Here is a 19,689-nt window from a genome sequence, read left to right on the forward strand (position 1 = left end):
ACCGCGCCTCACAGCCTGAGAGTGCAGCCCCACTCAATGCAGCCCCCACTACAGAGGGTCTCGCCAGCCCCAGGTCGGGGGCTCCTGGCTGCACACTGACGACGCCCTCACTGCAGCCAGCAAGGCCTCTCCTGCTCTGCACCAGGCCTGCCTCTGGGGGAAGTCTCCCGGAGGGGTGGCCTTGCCGCCTCCCCACCTCCTTCCTCCTCAGAAGGGTCTGTGTGCAGCTTCTACATTGGCTCTCCCTGCAGAGCCCAGTCCAGAGGTACAGACTCAGGTGTGGGGGGGGTCCCAACAAGTCAAATCTCTCAGCCCGGTAGACACCCCGGGTGCACCCCACAGGGTTTCTTCAAAGCATGAATGACAATTACAACGTTCTCACTGTAGACTGTAAGCAAGCTCCCAAATCTCCATCCCAACACCTGGCACCGTGCCCAGCACAGCCCAGACCATCTCAGACACCAAGCTGGCAAATAAGGAAGGGCCATGACGTCCCTGCTTGACACACTTCCACGTCCATCAAGTCCTCATGGGGGAGCCACGAAACTAAGCCTTTACCAGGAGAAACTGAGGCACTAGTAAGTTAATCACGGCCCACAGCCACACAACTGCAAAGTGGCAATCCCCAGAAGCACACTAGTAGTGCGGGCCCAGCGCTAAATCCCCACCCCACCCACAGCACACCCTACACACTAACGGAGCTTGCCACAAGGTGGGGTCCTGCAACCAGCAACGTGGGCACCACAGAAAACATTAAAAACGCTGAGGCACAGCCGGGTGCAGTGGTTCTCGCCTGTAATCCCAGCACTTTGGGAGACCAAGGTGGGCAGATCACTTGAGGCCAGGAGTTCGAGACCAGCCTGGCCGACATGGTGAAACCAGCTCTCTACTAAAGATACAAAAACTTGCCAGGGGTGGTGGCCCACGCTTATAATCCCAAGAGAATGGCTTGCACCCAAGAGGTGGAGCTGCAGCGAGCTGAAGTCGTGTCACTGCGCTCCAGCCTGTGTGGCAGGGCCAGATTCTCACAAAAACCGGCTGATGCTCAGGCCTCATCCAGACCCACTGTTTGAGAAGCTCCCCGGACTGGCGCCTGTGCTTCAGCAAGCCGCCCGGTGATTCTGATGCCAGCTCCCGTGTGAGAATCACTATTCCAAGTAGAGAGTACTTCAAGATGGCTCTTGAATCACCTGGGGCAGAAGAAAAAACTCCAGGTGAATTCAGGAATCGGGGAACCTTCTGGGGGAAGAGCATGGAGCCCCTGCACTTTCAACATGAATCAAGAAGTGTAAGTTATAAGCACATTACTTAAAGACGTAGAATTAACTCGCATCAGAAGCTCTTTGCCCCAGGGCAGTGAAGGGGACAGAAGGACGGGTAGGAAGGAGATTTGGTTATCACTGTAAACCCAGTCTTACTATCTGAACCTTCCAAGTGCTTCTACGCTTCAATTAAACTCACTTTGTTTTCAAGGTTGTGAAGAAAGTATAGCAAGGCTCCCTGTGAACTCGGCTGTTGTGACGACGTGAATTCTGAATACAACCCTTGTGACACAGTGGCAGGTGAGTCTGTGCGTGGGGCAGGCATGCTGTGCGTGGAGGGTGGGGAGGAGACACATGGAAGCCACGTCCTCACCTCCCATTAGAGCTGTGACTGGTAAAGCAATTACCCAAGCTCCTTACCCAGAACCAGGGGGCAACCCAGAGTGCGTGAAGGGGCTCCTTCCTCTAGCGGCAAGCTGGGAGTGGGGGAGGCAGGAGCTGTTTCCTGCTTCAGCCCACGGGCGATGCGGCTTCCCTCCAGGTGTGTGTGCACTACTTTCTCTAAGCACGGTTAAATGGACATGGCTCAATGACTTAAAAGGCAGGGCTCTTTAACAGCTTGCAGATTCCTGGGCTCCTGCACCTCAGGGAAGCCAGGAGGAACCCGAGTGACAGAGGGACAGCTCGCTTCTGACAAGTCTGCGTCTGCACCGAGCAGGGGCCAGGACAGGCCACTCCGCTTCCTGCAGCTCGACAGCAGCCTCCCCCTCAGAGAAGCAAAGAGGCTAACAGCTCTCTCCACCTCACGGCACCATTTTCAAAGGGATTCAGCAAGTTCCCAGAAAGAGCGCGCTGAGGCGCACAGAGTTCCCCTTTAAAAAATAAGCAACCAGGAGGGCCAGGACCACTCTGCAGGTGGCCACCGGTGCCCTGGGGGAGGAAGGGCAGTGTCCCCAGACGCCTGGCCCTGGGCTAAATGTGTTCCACGGATTACCACGTTTAATCCACGGCCAAGGCCATTACTGCACTTCCCTCACTGACTGAAGGACTCAGCTCAGGTCCTGAGGGCACGAGGGGGGCTCAACTCCACATCACGCAAAGCAGGACCTCTGCCCCAGGGAGCTGCAGCTTCAGTAGAGGTTAAGCTTCCAGCACAACAGGGCAGACGGTAACACATCCAACGCAGAGCTGGAGGGCTCAACACCTAAGACAAACCCTAGGCTGGGCACAACTCCAACGCCCGCGGGGTCCCAGCGGCACCCAACGCCCCAACTGTACTCACTGCTTTTCTCTCTGAGATGGAGTCTCACTCCCAGGGTGGAGTGCAGTGACATGATCTCAGCGCGTTCTAAACCAGGGGCCCCCTTTGGCATCAGGGACTGGCTTTGTGGAAGACAGTTTTTCCAGACAGGGCGGGGAGGTAGCCGGGAGATCCATCCACGGATCTCACAGAAATCTCTGGAAAAGGGCCTGAGGTGGTTTACAAAATCCATCCCCAGCTTCACCGCAGTCTCTCTCTGCTCTGCTGCCTGTCTGCCTGCCTGCGTGGAGTCTCCCCGGCACGCTACGCCCACATGTTCCCGTGTGGACTGTGGCTGCGTGATGTCCACAAGGCCCGCAGCCTGCCAGATGGAAAGTATTTCCTCTCTGGCCCTCTGCGGCGAGGTCTGCTGAGCCCGGGCCAGTGTGGGGCCTGCTGTGCTTACGCAACCAGGAGAAGCAGCTGCACCTTATTCCGCAGGTCTCACGGCAGGCACGCAGCCTCCGTGGACAGGAGGGAGGCTGGGAGATGTCAGCGGCCATGGTGGGGTCGTTGCGGGGCCTTAGCAAGCAAACCTGGGCCCCAAGTAGCTCACAAGGGAGTTTTGCACAACCCAAATAATAGATGACTAAACAATACACGCTGGCAATGTCTAAAACGTGAAGGATTTCACATAACCCAACTGGCAGATCTGCCTGAAAAGTCGGTGTCGGCCCGTGGGTTCCCCAAACTCCTGTGCCACCCCAGGTCTGCGGAGTTTCCTGCCACGGAAGGTCACAGGGCTGTCCAAAATCAGTGGAAGGTTGAGGCTGAGGAGAGGAAGGGGGCACCCTCAACAAATGGGGGTGCTGCCAGGCTCAGGGCAAGGAGAGGAAATCGGGCAAAGAGGGTGGCTCCCAGGGGACCCCACGATCATGCAGAAGAAACTGGGAGCCACAACCCCAGCCCCTCCCTTGACAAGAGTGCAAGGACCAGGCAGGGGTCAGGAAGGCTGGGGTCAGGCGGTCTCATGCGGGACACCCCCCTCCCCGCCGTGAGAGAAAAAACAGGTAAGGGGAGGGCTTCCTCCCACCAGGAGGCAAAGGAAGCCAGGGCCAGTGGGATGGCAGCAGGGTCAGCTGCTCACCTGGATTCTCATGACTGGCCATCTGCTGGTCCTCAGAATCCAGCGGCCCCGGAGACCACGCCTCTTCCCGCAGCTCCATGTCTGGGTCCCTGTGAGAAGGGGATGAGATGGAAGGACAGGTTATGGGATGCCAGGTTGCAAAGGCCCCGCAGACCTGGGCACGGCAGGGACAGGGCCTGGCAGACAAGGCGCGCAGCGGAGCCAACCTGCCTGCTCCCCACTGAGGGCCCGCCAAGGCCGCGGAAAGGACTTACAGACGCACACAGACTGCAGCCACTGCCACTTCCCGTCCAGCTCCACCACGCCCAGCCAGACCTGGAGCAGGCAACCCCACGCTCTGCCTCAGTCTCCCCATTGGCAAGATGGAGAGCGTGTCCATGCGACACTTATGCCAACCCAGAGGGGACTGGAGATATGGACACGTCACAGCAGGAACAGGGTACCAGGAATGTGAGGGTCTCCACGCACCACATCAACCCGTCCACAAACCGTGAGGGTCTCCACGTGCCACACCACCAACCCATCCACACACCATGAGGGTCTCCACGCACCGCACCAACCCATCCATGCACCGTGAGGGTCTCCACGTGCCACACCACCAACCCATCCACACACCATGAGGGTCTCCACACACCGCACCAACCCATCCATGCACCGTGAGGGTCTCCACACACCACCAACCCGTCCACACACCGTGAGGGTCTCCACACACCAACCTGAGCCCCACACACACGCAGCTGAAGCGGGCAGCAGAGCCTGTGCCACGCACGCGAGCTGTTGAAGCAGTTCGTGCCTCTTCTCCCTTTTAGAACAGGCTCCCTGGCACCCACCTGTCATGCCAGCACTTTGGGAGGCCACGGGAAGCGGAGCAGTGGAGGTCAGCAATTTGAGACCAGCCCGGCCAACATGGTGAAACCCCATCTCTAGTGAAAACACTAAAATCAGCCCGGCATGGTGGCACATGCCTGTGACCCCCTCCCCCCGCCCCACTTCTCAGGAGCCTAAGGCAGGAGAACTGCTTAAACCCAGGAGGTGGAGGTTGCAGTGAGCCGAGATCACACCCCAGCCTGGGTGACAGATCGACTCTGTCTCAAAAATTAATAGAAAAATAAAATGAAACCAGCTGTGAGGCAGCCCTTCCCCCACCCTCCAGCTGGCACGGAGGGAACCTGAACTTGGGCACAGATCAGGGCCAGGCAGGGCCATGGCCAGCGTGCCGTCCCAGCTTTCCAAACACAGGCCAGGGTTTCATACACTAGGAGTGCCTCAGCAACGCTCCACGGGGCAGACACAGGGCTGCCAAATAAGGGCAATTTAAAAAAACGTCCTGCCTGCCACGGGCAGCGGTGTTCACAGCTGCTCACCAGCCCCAGAGCGCTCTGTTCCTCTCCGCGGCTTCACTTGACCAGCCAAAAACAAAACACCTCCTGCATCCTACAGTAGGACCTGGGGCTTGGCCTCCCGAATCCCAGCACCCGCAGGAGACATGAGAGACCCGCCAGGGGAGCCACGGCCCCCATGGCCAGGCCCACCGAATCCCAGCACCCGCAGGAGACATGAGAGACCCGCCAGGGGAGCCACGGCCCCCACGGCCAGGCCCACCGAATCCCAGCACCCGCAGGAGACATGAGAGACCCGCCAGGGGAGCCACAGCCCCCACGGCCAGGCCCACCGAATCCCAGCACCCGCAGGAGACATGAGAGACCCTCCAGCGGAGCCACAGCCCCCACGGCCAGGCCCACCGAATCCCAGCACCCGCAGGAGACATGAGAGACCCGCCAGCGGAGCCACAGCCCCCACGGCCAGGCCCACCGAATCCCAGCACCCGCAGGAGACATGAGAGACCTGCCAGGGGAGCCACAGCCGTCACGGCCAGGCCCACCGAATCCCAGCACCCGCAGGAGACATGAGAGACCTGCCAGCGGAGCCACAGCCCCCACGGCCAGGCCCACCGAATCCCAGCACCCGCAGGAGACATGAGAGACCTGCCAGGGGAGCCACAGCCGTCACGGCCAGGCCCACCGAATCCCAGCACCCACAGGAGACATGAGAGACCTGCCAGGGGAGCCACAGCCGTCACGGCCAGGCCCACCGAATCCCAGCACCCGCAGGAGACATGAGAGACCTGCCAGGGGAGCCACAGCCGTCACGGCCAGGCCCACCGAATCCCAGCACCCGCAGGAGACATGAGAGACCTGCCAGGGGAGCCACAGCCGTCACGGCCAGGCCCAGGGCCCGCACTTCATGAAAACGGCTTCACTGAGCTGCGACTCCACAACGCCCCGCTTCGTACGATGCAGGGTTTAGTACATTCAGTTTCACGGCCATTGCCACATCAACTTTACGACAGCCGCATTCCCCGGCCGGGCCACCCTGCAGCCTCTGAACCCCCTTCTGTCCCTCTGGACTGGCTGCCATGTGCCCTGCCCGGGAAAGGGGCAGCACCTGTCCCTCCATGTCTGTCCTCTCCCACAAGCGTGGCGCTGCGGTGTGACAGGTGATTCGCTCCTGTCGGGCTGAACCCCACCCCATGCGCAGCCGGCCACAGTAGACCACGCGCCCACGCGTCGCTGGTGAACTACTATGGGCCTTGTGAACACTCCAGGTCAACGCTGGCGTCCACCTGTGTACTCCTGTGGACGCTCGTTTTCGTCTCCGTGGGGAGGAGACCTGCACAGGCCCGAGCGCCCAAGGGTCTTCAGTTCTGCGTTTGATCAGAGCTGCACACTGAGGTGGAGGCAGGCACAAGGCTTGACTAGCCACGAGCAGCCTGTTCCCCGGTGTGACTTCACTCCCAGGCGGGCAGGACTTCCTCCCCTCAACAACCTGAACACCAGAAGAGAAACCCAGGCCAGGCCCCGAGGCTGAATGCACTGAGTTCTGAGGAAATCTCAGCCTGCACCCTCGTTCAGGGTGGGGTCTACTGACCAGCGTATGGGAACGGGGGAGGGGAGGGGGCGTCACTGGAGCATTGGCAGAACCCACCTGAACCGAGTTTCCCAAGTCCCTCTGGTGACAGGAATCTCAGCACTATCCAGCCGCAGTGCGGGGTGCTGCCCACCCACCACTGAGGAAGCGGGTGAGTCAGATGAGAACTCAGGACGTGTTCCATCATGGAAATTCAAGTGCACAGGTCTGCTGTGTGGGTCACATGCAGCCCCGGGCCACCCCACCCCACCCCACAGTTCTAGGCCCTGCTCTAGACGGCTGACCAACTGTGAATCGGGGTCCGCCACAGCCCTCGCGGTAGGTCTGACCGCTGTCCCCATTACATAGATGAGGACACGGAGTCCCAACATCTCAGTAGGGAAAGGTGGGGCACAGAGGCACAGTTCACACACAGACCATCAGGCCCCAAGTCTTTGCTAGAACCGCCCACCCCTACATCCCCTGCAGACGCTATACTCAAACCCTGCCCAGGATCCTGCCGGCCGCACTCTCCAGGGTCCTCATTTACTGAGCACCTGTGAGGACGAAGAGACACGGGGTCACCAGGAAAAATGAAGGTCACTGGGACACATGCAGTCATTGGGAGCCACAAGGGTCACCAGGATGGCGGAAGTTCTGGCCCCAAGGCTCACAGACAGCAGGAAGGAAGCGTGTAGGGAGGGGGCAGGGAGAAGGAAGGGACAGGCAGCTCTGTTAGGGAGGCTGGGGGGCGGGCCTCAGAAAGGAGGCACCCGGAAGCAGGCCCTGGATGAGGGCTGCAGGAGGGGCTGCAGCTGCTGTGGGATGGTTCCTGCCAGGAGGACTGTGAGGCCTCTGAAGCACAGGAGATCCCTGAGATGTGGGCACTGTTCTGACGCTTGTCTCACATGTGGAACTTGAGGCTGAAGGGCCAGACCCTCAGGTCCCCTGCAGCACACGAAGAGCAGGGTCTGTGCAAGCACAGAGCCCCAGGGACTCCCAGGAGACTCACAGCTTCAGAAGCAGGAGGCAGTAAAGGTGACCCTGCCAGGAGCCGCCTGCTCCCCAGCCTCCCAGCTGCCTCCCCAGGGTCCCCACCTGCCTGCTCTTCTCTTCCTAACCCTACTACTCTGCCACTCTCTGTCTGCTTAGCTGGCCTGTCCTCCCAGGCTCTTGTGATGTCGGTGCCCACTCTGACACCCATGGGTCCCTAGCACCCAGGGCAGCACCAGGCACAGGCAGGTGAGCACACCAACAGATGGGTCTGAGCAAAGCATAGGCTGGAGACGCGACTCGGCAAATCCCAACGCTCAGTCCTTGCCAGACCCTCTCAGGAAAAGGTGAGACCCGTGCAGAAGGACAGGCCGACCTCCTCTCACACACTCGTGCAGGCTCTGGGTCCCTGGGATGGAAGCGGTCAGGCTAAACTGCTGTGAACATGCTCCCAGCCCCTGCTCAGGCTGGCTCTGCCTTTCCAGAGGCCCGGAAAGCCCACATCTCAGGAAATACTTCTTGCGGAGAGCTGCCAAGATGGTGAGGTTCCGAAAGGGGGAACCTATCAAACCCACAGCGGGACTGGACGGAGATGGACGGAGGCACCCCTCCTCCACGGGCGCCGGTGTGGTATGGCAGCTGGCACACCTCACACTCCCAGCATCAACAGTGAGTGATCGGCTGGGCACGGGGGCTCATGCCTGTAATCCTAGCACTTTGGGAGGCCGAGGTGGGTGGATCACCTGAGGTCAGGAGTTCAACACCAGCCTGGCCATCATGGTGAAACCCCATCTTTAAATTAAAAAAAAGAGTGAGTGATCTCAACCTTTTTATGTTCATGTTCCTAATATTTTAATAACAGGCAATTATGTCTTCATCAAGGGGAAAGGCCTAAAGGGCCGTTCTGGACAGCCCCTGCGCTACGCATCAGGACTGGGAGGTGGCTGGGTGCTAGGGGGCCGGCCAGCCAAGATGCCAAACAGAACAGGTCACCCCAAGGCAGCCCCAAAGGCACGGGGCCAACAGCAGGTGCAAGAAGGGGGCTCTGCCTCCGTGTTCCTTCCCGACAGCAGACGAAACCCCACGTCCAACATGTCCTCCGTATGGAGGAAGAGGACGCCTCATCACCGGCACTGGGGAGCTGAGGCTGAGACACCTGCGCAAATCAGGCCTTAGCTCTCTCGGCCTCCCCTCGTATTTCAGAAACTTGTTCACTACTGTTCAGCCGCTACTCTTGGGCATGGAAGCCATCAGGCCTAACTGCTTCAAGAATCTTCACGTTCCCACGTCTCCTATGTGCCTGCAAAAATAACGTTCGAGAGCTTTCTCCTGTTACTCTGTTTCATGTCAACATAGACCCCAGGAGGGGAGAGGAGTTCGGCCTCCCTACATGGGTCAGAAAATTGAATGCCCCTCAAGATTACACACCACAGACCTTAAAAATGCCTCAGGAGTTCCAATGCAAGCAAAAACACGCCTCAGGGCCTGGGAGAAACACACACGGCTGAAGGGGCCAGCCGCTTTGGAACAGTCTGCTGATTCTTCAAATGATTAAACAGCGATATCCTGTTTTTCTTTCTGAGACGGAATCTCATTTTGCTGCCCAGGCTGGAGTGCAATGGCACAATGTTGGCTCATCGCAACCTCCACCTCCCAGGTTCGAGCGATTCTCCTGCCTCAGCTTCCTGAGTCGCTGGGATTACAGGCATGCGCCACCATGCCCAGCTAATTTTTGTATTTTTAGTAGAGACGGGGTTTCACCATGTTGGCCAGGCCGGTCTCGAACTCCTGACCTCAGGTGATCCATTCGCCTCGGCCTCCCGACGTGCTGGGATTACAGGTGTGAGCCACCGTGACCGGCCTCAGGTTCACGAATTACACAGTGGTGACGATCACACCACTCTGCGAATATGTTACAAACCACTGAATCGTGCACTTTAAAAAAGCAAACGTTGGTCATGGTGTGATCTCAGATAACTGCACTCCAGCCCGGGCCACAGAGCAAGACTCCATCTCAAAAAACAAAAAAAAACAAGTGTGTAATACATGAATTGATGCCTTGTACCTCGGTTAGTAAACTTTAAAAACGTACAGCCTTCTAATTACAACACCCTAACGTTAAAATGCCTAAGAATCAGCACTGTGGGAAAGGTTATAAAGGCACAAGGAAAGCAGTTCAGAGAGCAGGGCACCCAGGGGCTGAGCAGGAGCGAGGGCCCCCCGCCTCCCCTGCTGGGGAGACCTGTTTGCCAGGCGGTGATAATGTGCTTCCAGTGAAACTCTATCGCATAACTCAGTAAAAGCAGGGACTTCCCAACTCAGAGCCGCCCCCTGGCCTCCACCCCGGGCCAGCTTCCTGCAGGGCTAAGGCCTTGGCGGGCTGTGGATGGGGGAGGTGGGAGGGGCTCCTCTCAGCCACACGGCGGCCAGCAGGGATCACCTCTCACTCACTAGGGACCTGCAGCAAGCCAGCACAGGGCATGGAGCATGATTCCTGCCCTGGTGATGGGCGGGGGAATCGGGGGGAGGGAGTGGGGGGGGGCAGTCTACAGAGGCCAAAGGGCTGACCCTGGGTGGGGTGCATTGGGTGACAAACTGCCCTCCAGATACCAATGCCTTTTACATGTTCAAATGGCCACACTTTAAATGACAGCCATATACCTACATGAAAAGTGGGCTTGATTTTCCCTCTTGGTGTGTACAGCCTAAAACATGTGCTGTCTGGCCCACTGCAGGGAAAGTTTGCAGACCCTGATGTAAAGAAATGAGAGCACCAAGGTCTGGGGCACCCTTTCCAGGCCACAGCCAGGTGGAGGAGGGGAGGGAGGGGCAGCCTACAGGGAGGCCCCGCCTGGGGCTCCGTGCTCCAAAGCTGCTGCTCTGAATTCCGAAGGCACAAGGGCACAGCGCTGGGGGGCTCACAGCCTGGGCTTGGGGGCTCTGCACCCACCCATGGGTGAAATGCCAGATAAAAAACACCCTGGCAGACCCAGAGACCTCCAGGGAAGGAAGATGCTTTTTAGGAAAAAAGGCTTTTTGCAAAAGGGTCCAAAAATTCCATAGCCAGAGGGGCCGGGGGCAGCTGAGGAGGCTTAAGGGGCCGGAGCTCGGGGTACTCTTCTAAGAGGGAAGCGGGAAGAAAGGCCGCACCGTGGTGGCTTGGGAGAGTCCTGACCTGGGACAGGCCCACACTCTCTGCATCCAAATTCCCTCTACGAGGAACACCTACCAGGGAGACAGGAAACAAATCATCTGGGCGATAGCAACACGCAGCCGTGGTAGCGTCCCCAGCAGTCAGCACCCTGAAAAGAGGCTATGCCTCTGCTGCCTCATCTGCAAAGTGGGGACAGGAAGGGCAGGTGCCCTGCAGGGCTGTGTGGGACTGAGCGGAGGCCTCTGGGTGCTCATCCGGGTTAAGTCGGGTGCCCACTCAACGCACCCCAATTCTCTTCCTCTGCCGCCCTTCCAAGCATGCACTCAGCCCTTCCTGAGGCCTGTGTCCCAGGACCTCATGGCAGGGGGAACGGAACCCTCATCTGCAGAGGTGAGTGACGGACCAGGAGAGGCAGGGACCTGAGGAAGCTCCTGACCCAGCTCTCAGGGTCCACGCCAGCTCCCTAGGAGAAGGCCCCCCACTTGCTCTCAGGGAAACCCTGGGCTACTTAAGGAACCTATCAGAGGCTAGGAATTTAACCTCTCCTGAACAGAGGGTCCCAGCCTCCCTGCCTGCCGTCTGGAAGGCTCTCCTGGCCTCCAGAGGTGCTCACCTGGCTCTGACCTCCGCTCAGCAGGGGTGCCTTCTCCTGGCCCCTGGCCCTTGAGAGAGCCAATTAGCACAAATGATTGTTATTACTGTTGTCATTAGGGCCTGCCGCCCTCTGGAAGCCTGCCTGCCTGCCAATTATGCCCTTTCTTCTGCTGCCAGTCTCAACCCTCCTCTCCCGAGCCCTCGGAAGCAACTCCTGGCCGTTCATGGCCCTCCCAGCCCAGACCCTTCTCCGGGCACCCACCTGCTTTCTGCCCCACCCAGCCCCCACCCAGTCTCTTACTCCTTCCCGTCTACCTGCAGCCTAGGGCAGCCAACCACCTCCTTCTCTTCCCCACTCATCCTCTTACCACTCAGCTCTCAAACACCCTCTGACTTTCCACCAAATCCTATGGCTCCTTCTCAGCCTGACTCCACGGCTGCTCTGCAGGGCAGGGGAGGAGCCCTGGGATTCCCAGACCGGCCATTCCCCCCACCCCACTCCCTCCAGCACAAGGGCTCCTGCCCACTCCTCCCTCCCACCCATCCACCCTCTCTCAGGGCTTTGGCTCCCTCCCACCAGGATCCTGGCTCCCAGGCTGCCTCTTGCAAGTGCCCTCCCCACACCACACCAACTAATCTTCCTAAAGTCACTCAGTTCAAACAACCAATCAGAACCTGGACAAAGGATCTGAGCAGGCATTCCTCCAAAGAAAGACAACTATGTGGCAGGCACATGGAAGGGTGTCCTCATGAGCCGTGTGGGAGAGGCGGCTCCCTGGCCCAAATCCGCAGGGAGTCACCGCCTCACACCCACTGTGCCAGAGGAGGGAAAACAGAAAACAGCAAGTGCCGATGAGGACGAGGACAAGCGGGGCCCCCATTGCTGGGGCAAGGGCACAGCAGGTGCACCGCTGCTGTGGGAAACAGCAGTTCCTTAAAAGGTGACGCCCAGAACTCCCATCAGAACCAGCAGTTCCACGCCTAGGTATGTTTTCTCCACCCAAGAGAAAACACGTCGATCCACACAAAAATCCGTACACAAATGATCACAGAAGCATTGGGCATAACGACCAAAATGTAGAGATGACCCAGATGTCCATACGGATGAACTAATAATGGTCCATCCATGACCAGCAGGGAACGCAACTCAGCCACAACAGGCGTGGAGCTCCGCTGCAACCGGGACAACCCCGCATGCTGGGTAAAAGGAGGCAGACGCAGAGCAGTGCAGGGTTCTATTTATACACCTGCCCACAAGAGGCACACCCCAGGAAAGAAAGCGGATCAGCGCTTCCCAGAGACCGGGACGCAGGGAGGGTTACGGAGAGGGAGGAAGGGCTGATGAAGAGCACGGCGTTGCTTTTTCGTGTGAAGAACACCTTCTAAAATCAATTGACTACGGTGATGGCTGCATAAATCACTGTACATGCTAAAAACCACTGAGCTGTACAGTTTCTTGACACAGTCTCACTCTGTCGCCCAGGCTGGAGTGCAGCGGCACAATCTCAGCTGACTGCGACCTCCCCTCCCAGGTTCAAGCGATTCTCCTATCTCAGCCCCTGCCTCCCAGTAACTGGAACCACAGGTGCACGCCACCATACCCAGCTAATTTTTTCTATTTTTTGTACAGATGGGGTTTCATCATGTTGGCCAAGCTGGTCTCGAACTCCTGACCTCAGGTGATCCACCCACCTCGGTCTCCCAAAGTGCTGGGATTACAGGCATGAGCCACCATGCCCGGCCCTGAGCTGTACACTTTTTTGTTTGTTTTGAGACAGTCTGGCTCTCTTGCCCAGCCTGGAGTGCAAGAGCACAATCTAGGTTCACTGCAACCTCTATGTCCTAGGTTCAAACAATTCACCTGCCTCAGCTCCTGAGTAGCTGGGACTACAGGCAATGACCTGCATACTTTTAAAGGGCAAACTGTACACTATGGGAATCATATCTTAATAAAACTGTTTACATTAACAAAAAACAATTCAGTTCACGACCTCCTTGCCCAAACCGCTGCCCTGCCCCTCATTCCCAAATCCAGGTTCCTCCGCAGGCATCTGTGCAAACCCTGCTTCCAGCCCGCCCAGACCTCCTGTGCCCTGCACTGCTCCTGATGCACCAACAGGCTCGCTCCTGGCCAGGTCTGGTGCTCCTCTCTAGGGACCTGCCCACTCCTCCACCTGCCCCGCTTAGCCTCACGTTTCAAGGGTCTGCTCAAACACCAGCCTCTCCCTGAGGCCCATGCCCCACCTTTCCCATGGCAGGGCTGACTTCCTGGCCGGTCAGCATCTTCAGTCACCACATCACGAGCGTCCCGTCTATTGATATGTCCTTCCTCAGGCTCTGCATCTGCTCTTGGGTGCAACGCTCCCTAAGGGCGGGTGCCAGGGGTGCCAAGCACCGGCTGCCGCAGTCCCCATGGCTGTTTCCAGAATAAACACCGCCGCCCAGCCCCTCCCAGAGCCCCTCCAGCTAGCCTCCTCCATGCTCCGGGCGGGAGGCGCCCACAGCATAACCCCTCCACTCCCCCACTAGCCCCTTCCCATAGCCGCTTCGTCCCTCACTCCTGGCCGGAAAACCTCATTCTTCTCGCTCCCCAGGCTAGGCCACATCCCAAATCAGGCCCTCATTTCCTCAGCCCTGAGATGTCTGTGTGACAGGGCTGAGATCCCAGGCCTGCCCTTCCTGAGGGTGCTGGGGAGAGTGCCAGGGCACCCTCTCCTGGAACATTCTAGAGTGACTGATATGCGGAGACCCTGCCCCTCCTCTGAGCCGGTTTCGGCAGGTCACGTTCTCCTGGAGCGCAGCCTGCACCTCCCTGGGGCAGGGCTCAGGGCGCAGTGCTCAGCCGTCCCCTGCTCTGGCTCCCCTTGCCCTCTCCTCTCCAGCGCGGCTCGGAGCCTCTATTTCACTGCTTTCTTCTTTCCTGCAGCCTCCCACCCGCACCACCCGCACCTGCCCCATCAGAGCTGCCTTCCTCCGGTGCACCAGCACAGCCACTCACAGCCCCAGAGGGCCAGAGAGCGGGGCTCCCAGACCCACACTGCAGCCTTCATCTACCCTGAGGTGCAGCCCCCTGGGAGGACTCGGTGCCTGCAGACCTGCAGATCCCTGCGGCTCTCAGGGCAGGCGAGTGGGTGACCGAGAAGTAGGTAACTGTTATAAACAAGCACAACAGTCTTGAGGCCAAAAGTCCCCACACACCCACAAGGTACACTGTGGACTCTGGTGATCAGGCAGTGGTGTCCACGTGGGTTCATCCACCGTAACAAATGCACCGCCCTGGAGTGGGAGTTGACGGGGCGGGGGAGGCTGTGGGGGTCGGGAGCAAGGGGATATGGGAAGTCTGTGCACCTTCCTGTCAATTTAAAACACATAAAGCCCTTAGTCACTACTTGGGTAGTTGAGGAGCCAAGATCACTGAAGCCCAGGCATTCGGACCAGCCTGGGCAACACAGCAAGACCCTATCTCTTAAATATACATACATACATACATATATATATATATGAAATAAAAACCAACCCTTTCTATGAAAACACACAAAACCACACCCACGGAGCACCTTATATCCTGTCACCCCTCAGCGGGACCAATGGGGCAGGCCAGCCGTTTTACAGATAGGTGTGGATTCCCTACCAGGCCCTGTGCACAGCCCCTTCCTCCCACCTTGAGGGTATCTGCTTGGCCCACCTGCCAAGGCTCAGCGCCCTCAGCAAGGAAGGTGCTTAGAAGGAAGCCCTTCTAGACCCCTCCCTTCCCTCAGCTCTGTCCTCTCTTATCCAGCGACAGAAGATCACAAACATCAACCACAGGTTAAATCCCACGTCCTGGGTGCAGGGTGCCCTAAGCACATAAGCTCTGATCTGGGCCCCACAGTCACGCCGTGAGAGACTGTGTGAGGCCATGAGGCCAGCACAGGGGCAAGAGGACAATCGCTCTGGGCGGGCCAGGGTCGGATCCGGCCCCCCAGGAACCAGCCACATGACCTGGGCAATGCGTCCATGCATAGCTTGGGCTATGCGTCCCTCCTGATTGACATGACATGTGTCAAGTGCTCCCCCAAAAGCCAGATGCTAAGGCACCCACTACATACCACTTATCACTTTGGTCACCCGAGTCGCTGGACGCCAAAGGCACCTTGTTTCCCTCTAACTCCTGGGACACTGGCATTTGTTCCCTTTTAATGCCCACCACTAGGGATGGTCCTGGGTTCCCAGGGGCATCTGCATCCTACTCGCCCCCACAGGGCATCCAGTGGACAGTGCACGTGAGGACCTTTCGCACAGCAGCCTCAGGAATCCATGGCTCTGACTGGCCTGACCCTGCCTGAGACCAGGACCACTTCTGGTGCATCTCTGGGGCCCAGCATCACCCACTGCAAGGCCTGGCACTACTGAGGCCCCGAAACAGGGGGGCCAGGTAGGATCCCCATTTAGCACAAGAGAGACGTCTGTGTTCTGTGAGCCCAGAGGGAGAAGGCTCAGGCCAAGGCAGAGGCAGAACCAGGAACACTTCACTAAGGAGGGCCCCGGGGTGCCAGGTCCCCCGCAGGAACAGATGGACCCCGGGCCACCCACCCTGGGCTCAGAGCTGGGGCTGGTTTCTTGGCAGCAGTAAGGCGACAGCTCTGGGCTCCGGGACACGGCCACTGGCACTGGTAGTGTGACTGCCCCAACCCCACACCCGCCTTGCCCTCCCTGATGCTGGGTGAGTGAGGTCTCCTTGGTGGCTGCATGGGTCTCAGCACTCAACTTCCGTGCCACTTCTGCTTCTCCACCATGCTGGCTTCCTCAGAAGCAGCCAGCAGCCCTGTGTGGAGAGTCCTCACGGATAGGACACCCCCCTGGGCAGAGAGTCCAACGCACCCAAGCAGCCAACAACTAACACCCACAGGACCTGGGGACGGCCTTTGTTTCCCCAGGCCCCAACCTGGAGCAGAAGAGGGAGGTCATGGCGTTCAAGGGCCTGCGCTTGGGAATCACCTGTAGACTTGGGTTCTGAAGCTGCTGGGGGCCTTGGGCTAACACGTGCAAGCCCGAGCCTCCGTCCTGAGCCTCCACATCCCCCTACAACGGGGGTGACCACCTCCATCCCAGGGCCTTGAGAATTTAGGACAGTGAGGACTGGGCACTAGGCCAGGTTCCGGCAAAGTGTTCACCAGCAGGTGTTGTTCAATCCGCAGCTTCTCACACTATAGAGGCCCCAGCACCCAGCACAGGCTGGAGGCCTCAGGATGCCCCAGAGGACGCATGAACGAGGTTTGCAAAGGCCTGTGGGACGTGCCTGAGGATGGATATACTGAGGGCTGTGCGTGCCTAGTAACGAAAGACCTCCCATGGCAGCCAAGCAGTAGCTGGTGGCCTTGAACTGTGACTCCTGCCGTTCCCTGCCCAAAGCCCACTGTCACCCTCGTCTAGGTACCAGCCTTCTGGAAGCCAATCCCTCCTTTCTATCCTTCAATACACACACCCTCCCCTGCACCACTCACCCCTCCCTCTATGCTGAGAGCTCCCAGGACCCCTCTGGCAAGTCTCCCCCACCCATCTGCTTGGTGTGAGTACGTGAAGGTATCTCCCTCGGGGGTCTGAGCTATGCTGGGACAGGCACTGTATGATTCCTGGCAGGCTGCCCAGCACTGAGCACCACTGTACCTTGCGCTTGCATTGGGGTCGGGGGGCTTGAGACTCTGCTCTTCACCCAGGCTGGGCCAGGCACCTCGTCTGGGACCTCACAGGACAGCGCTGTGCCAAGACCACGTGTAATGCCATGCCCAGCATGGGGCCTGGCCAGTGCGGCAGCCTGGATGGATTACGTTTATTCAGGGAATGGTGGCCTTGCTCTCCTTTTTTAAGCAACTGAAGGGAAATTAAACCCGGGAAAAAGGAAGTGACATGTCCAAGGTCACAGAAGTGGAAGAGACAGCGCCAAGGCCAGGGCCCAGGAATGCCTGCCTCGGGAGACCTTTCCAACTACTTCACACACATCTGTTGAGGTCTGCTCTGGCTTTAAAATAAAAGCACTAAGAACCTTCCCACTGAGTCAATGCTATTATTGCTACCCTCACTCTGTCCCGGTGGGAAGACACTCGTCCAAGTTACTCGTCCAAGGCCACAGAGGTGACTGGTGGGGCTGGGACTTGAACCCAGGCCTGCCTGGTCCCAGAGCTCCTGGGGAACACAACCCAGTGCCTGCACATACTCTGGCAATGCGCCAGGGAGGGGCCAGGCGGGGTGATGAGCCCTTTCCATCCCTCAGCTCTGCTGAAGCCTGGATGGATGGATAAGAGGTGAGATAAGCAAGCAGGAATCTGATCTGTATGTTTTCTGGGGCCCAGGCAGCAGGACCACAGGGCAACTGCGCAGAGGCAGGCAGGTGAATGTCAGCTGCGTTTAGCCAAAGAGGCTTACAGTCTTACAGAGGAGCTAAGCCAGGATCGACGCAACTGTGCTTCCCGGTGCCAGGGCCAATCGGATCCCCAAATGGGTCGTAAGCACTGCCCAACATGGGGCCTGGCACCAGGAAACTGCAAAAAGCAGACCAAGTCATTCCTTCCCTAAAGCCCTGCCCATCCCCCGGACCCAGCTGAGTCAACATGCCTTCCCTGGCTCACACAGCCCCCAGACCTCCCTATCGGGGGTCTCGTGACCTGGGGTAGCGACTCTGTGGCTCAGGTCTCAGACTCTGCCCTCAAACCCGACTCCGGGCCCTTGTTACCTCCCTGCGCCCTGTCTCTAGCGCCAGGCACAGAGCCTGGCTTTGACCGAAAAACCTTCAGCCTCCACGCACTCCTGCCTTCTGTATCTGGGGTCACTTTTCCGTCCGACTCTGCAGGTCCCAGGGGCACTCGTACATATCAATTGGGGTCATCTCCCCGAACTGGGAGTCGGGGTGGGGTGTCAGAGGGGCGGGGCTCCACTCTGATCCCCTCGACGCCGGCGAGGGAGGCCTCAGGAATCGCCAACTGGTCCAGTCCCCGCCTTCGCCCTGCCCCGTGGGCCACGCGGTGGCTGACCTTGGCCCAGTCACTTCCCCCCCTGGGGACGCGCCTCCTGCCCGCCTGCCGCGCAAGGGCGAATGAATGGGCCTCCCGCCGGCCCGAATCCCCGTAATTACCCGCCTGATCAAAGGCCACGCGCAGCCCGCCCGGGGCAGCAACGGGACCCGGGCTGACTCGAAAAGGGGAAGGAAGGGCTGGTGGGGGGGGCCGAGGGCTGAGACCGTGCCCTCGAGGCCGCGGTATCCGGCCAGACCAGCCCGGCCCGCGCGGCCCCTTCCCCCACTCGGGCCTTAACTTCCCTCAGGAGTCGCCACCACTTCCGGCCACGACCGGCGGAGTTGGGACGTGAGGGGGACGGACAGCGCCCCCGACCCCGAGGGCCCGCAGAAAAAAGACCCCAACCAAGGCCCCCCCCCGCCCCAGCCCGCGCACGCGCGCCCCCCTCCAGCGCCGTTCGCCGCCCGCGGGCCGCCCGGGCACACGTCCCCTCCCGATGCCTTCGGCGCGCACGCGCACTCCCCCCGCCCGCGTCACCCCGGCCGCGCGCCCACTCACGCCCCCCCAGCAGCGCGCACGCGCGCCCGCCGCCCAGTCGCGCTCGCCCTCCCGTCTCCCCACCCACCCCCAGACCAAGCCCAGCTTCCCGAAGCGCGGGCCCACCCGGCCCCCAGTGCACAGCCCTCGCCCCCGCCCCTCACCTCCTCGGTCCCGGGGCCGCCGCGCCTCACTCCTCCTCCTCTCTCCTGCCTCGCGGATGGTGGCAGCGGCGGCAGCGGCGACTCAGACCCTGGGGTCAGGGGGACGGGCGCCCAGGCCGGAAGTGACCTTCCCGGCCGCTTCCGCCCAAGCCGCTCCCCCCTTCCCTCGGCGCCCTCCCCTCGGGCCGCCACCCTGTCCTCACCGCTCTAGGAAGGCGAGCCCGCTACCCCGGCCGCCGCCCCCAGCTCTATGGTGCCCGGCGGGGACCTGAGGGAGCCACTTCCGGACGCGTCTAGGACGCAAGTCCTCCGTCCATGCTCTATGGCGCCCCGCGCCGAGGGGCTTCGGCCCCGCCCCCTTCCTGGACAGGAGGTGCGGGCTGGGCCCGTTAGGCGGAGACTTCCGGGTGTCGAGGGCGGTGCCCCCCCGCCCCCCAAGCCCGGGCTCCTCGCGCCTGCGCGGCCCGCTCCCCGCGCTGGCCACGGGGAGAGTGTGAAGTGGCGGAGAGGGACGCTCGTGCCACCACGGGTCCTCCTGCAGTCTCTATCATGGTAACCCCTTCTATGCCGCCGCTCCTCCCGGTGGCCCGAGTGCAGGTGCCCAAAGGGCTCCGTCCCGTGCGAACCCGGATTCCTCAGTTACTGGATGGAGAGTGCTGCGCTTCAGGTGCCATAGCCTCAGTTTCCTCCTTTCTGAAGTAA

At 59.7% G+C, this 19,689-nt stretch overlaps 1 protein-coding gene across 16 annotated transcripts in view; it reads right to left on the reverse strand.

Annotated features, from left to right (window-relative positions):
* Nucleotides 1-19,689, reverse strand: part of ZNF787 (zinc finger protein 787) — a 33,780-nt gene that overhangs the window by 2,301 nt on the left and 11,790 nt on the right. For 3 of the 16 annotated variants that reach the window (XM_078361624.1, XM_078361626.1, XM_078361625.1), the window contains one exon: nt 3,650-3,738. In XM_078361624.1, the coding sequence (XP_078217750.1) occupies nt 3,650-3,728 (79 nt within the window). In that variant the 5' untranslated portion in view covers nt 3,729-3,738. Of the gene's footprint in view, nt 1-2,544; nt 3,739-4,479; nt 4,573-5,013; nt 5,929-8,984; nt 11,913-13,541; nt 14,427-16,943; nt 17,113-18,078; nt 18,279-18,405; nt 18,575-18,987; nt 19,085-19,190; nt 19,347-19,689 lie in introns of those variants that run through there. The other 13 variants (XM_017968094.4, XM_078361628.1, XM_078361627.1 and 10 more) reach the window with 13 other exon arrangements.

The sequence above is a fragment of the Callithrix jacchus genome, chromosome 22 (genome assembly GCF_049354715.1).
Source record: "Callithrix jacchus isolate 240 chromosome 22, calJac240_pri, whole genome shotgun sequence".
Lineage (NCBI taxonomy): Eukaryota > Metazoa > Chordata > Mammalia > Primates > Cebidae > Callithrix > Callithrix jacchus.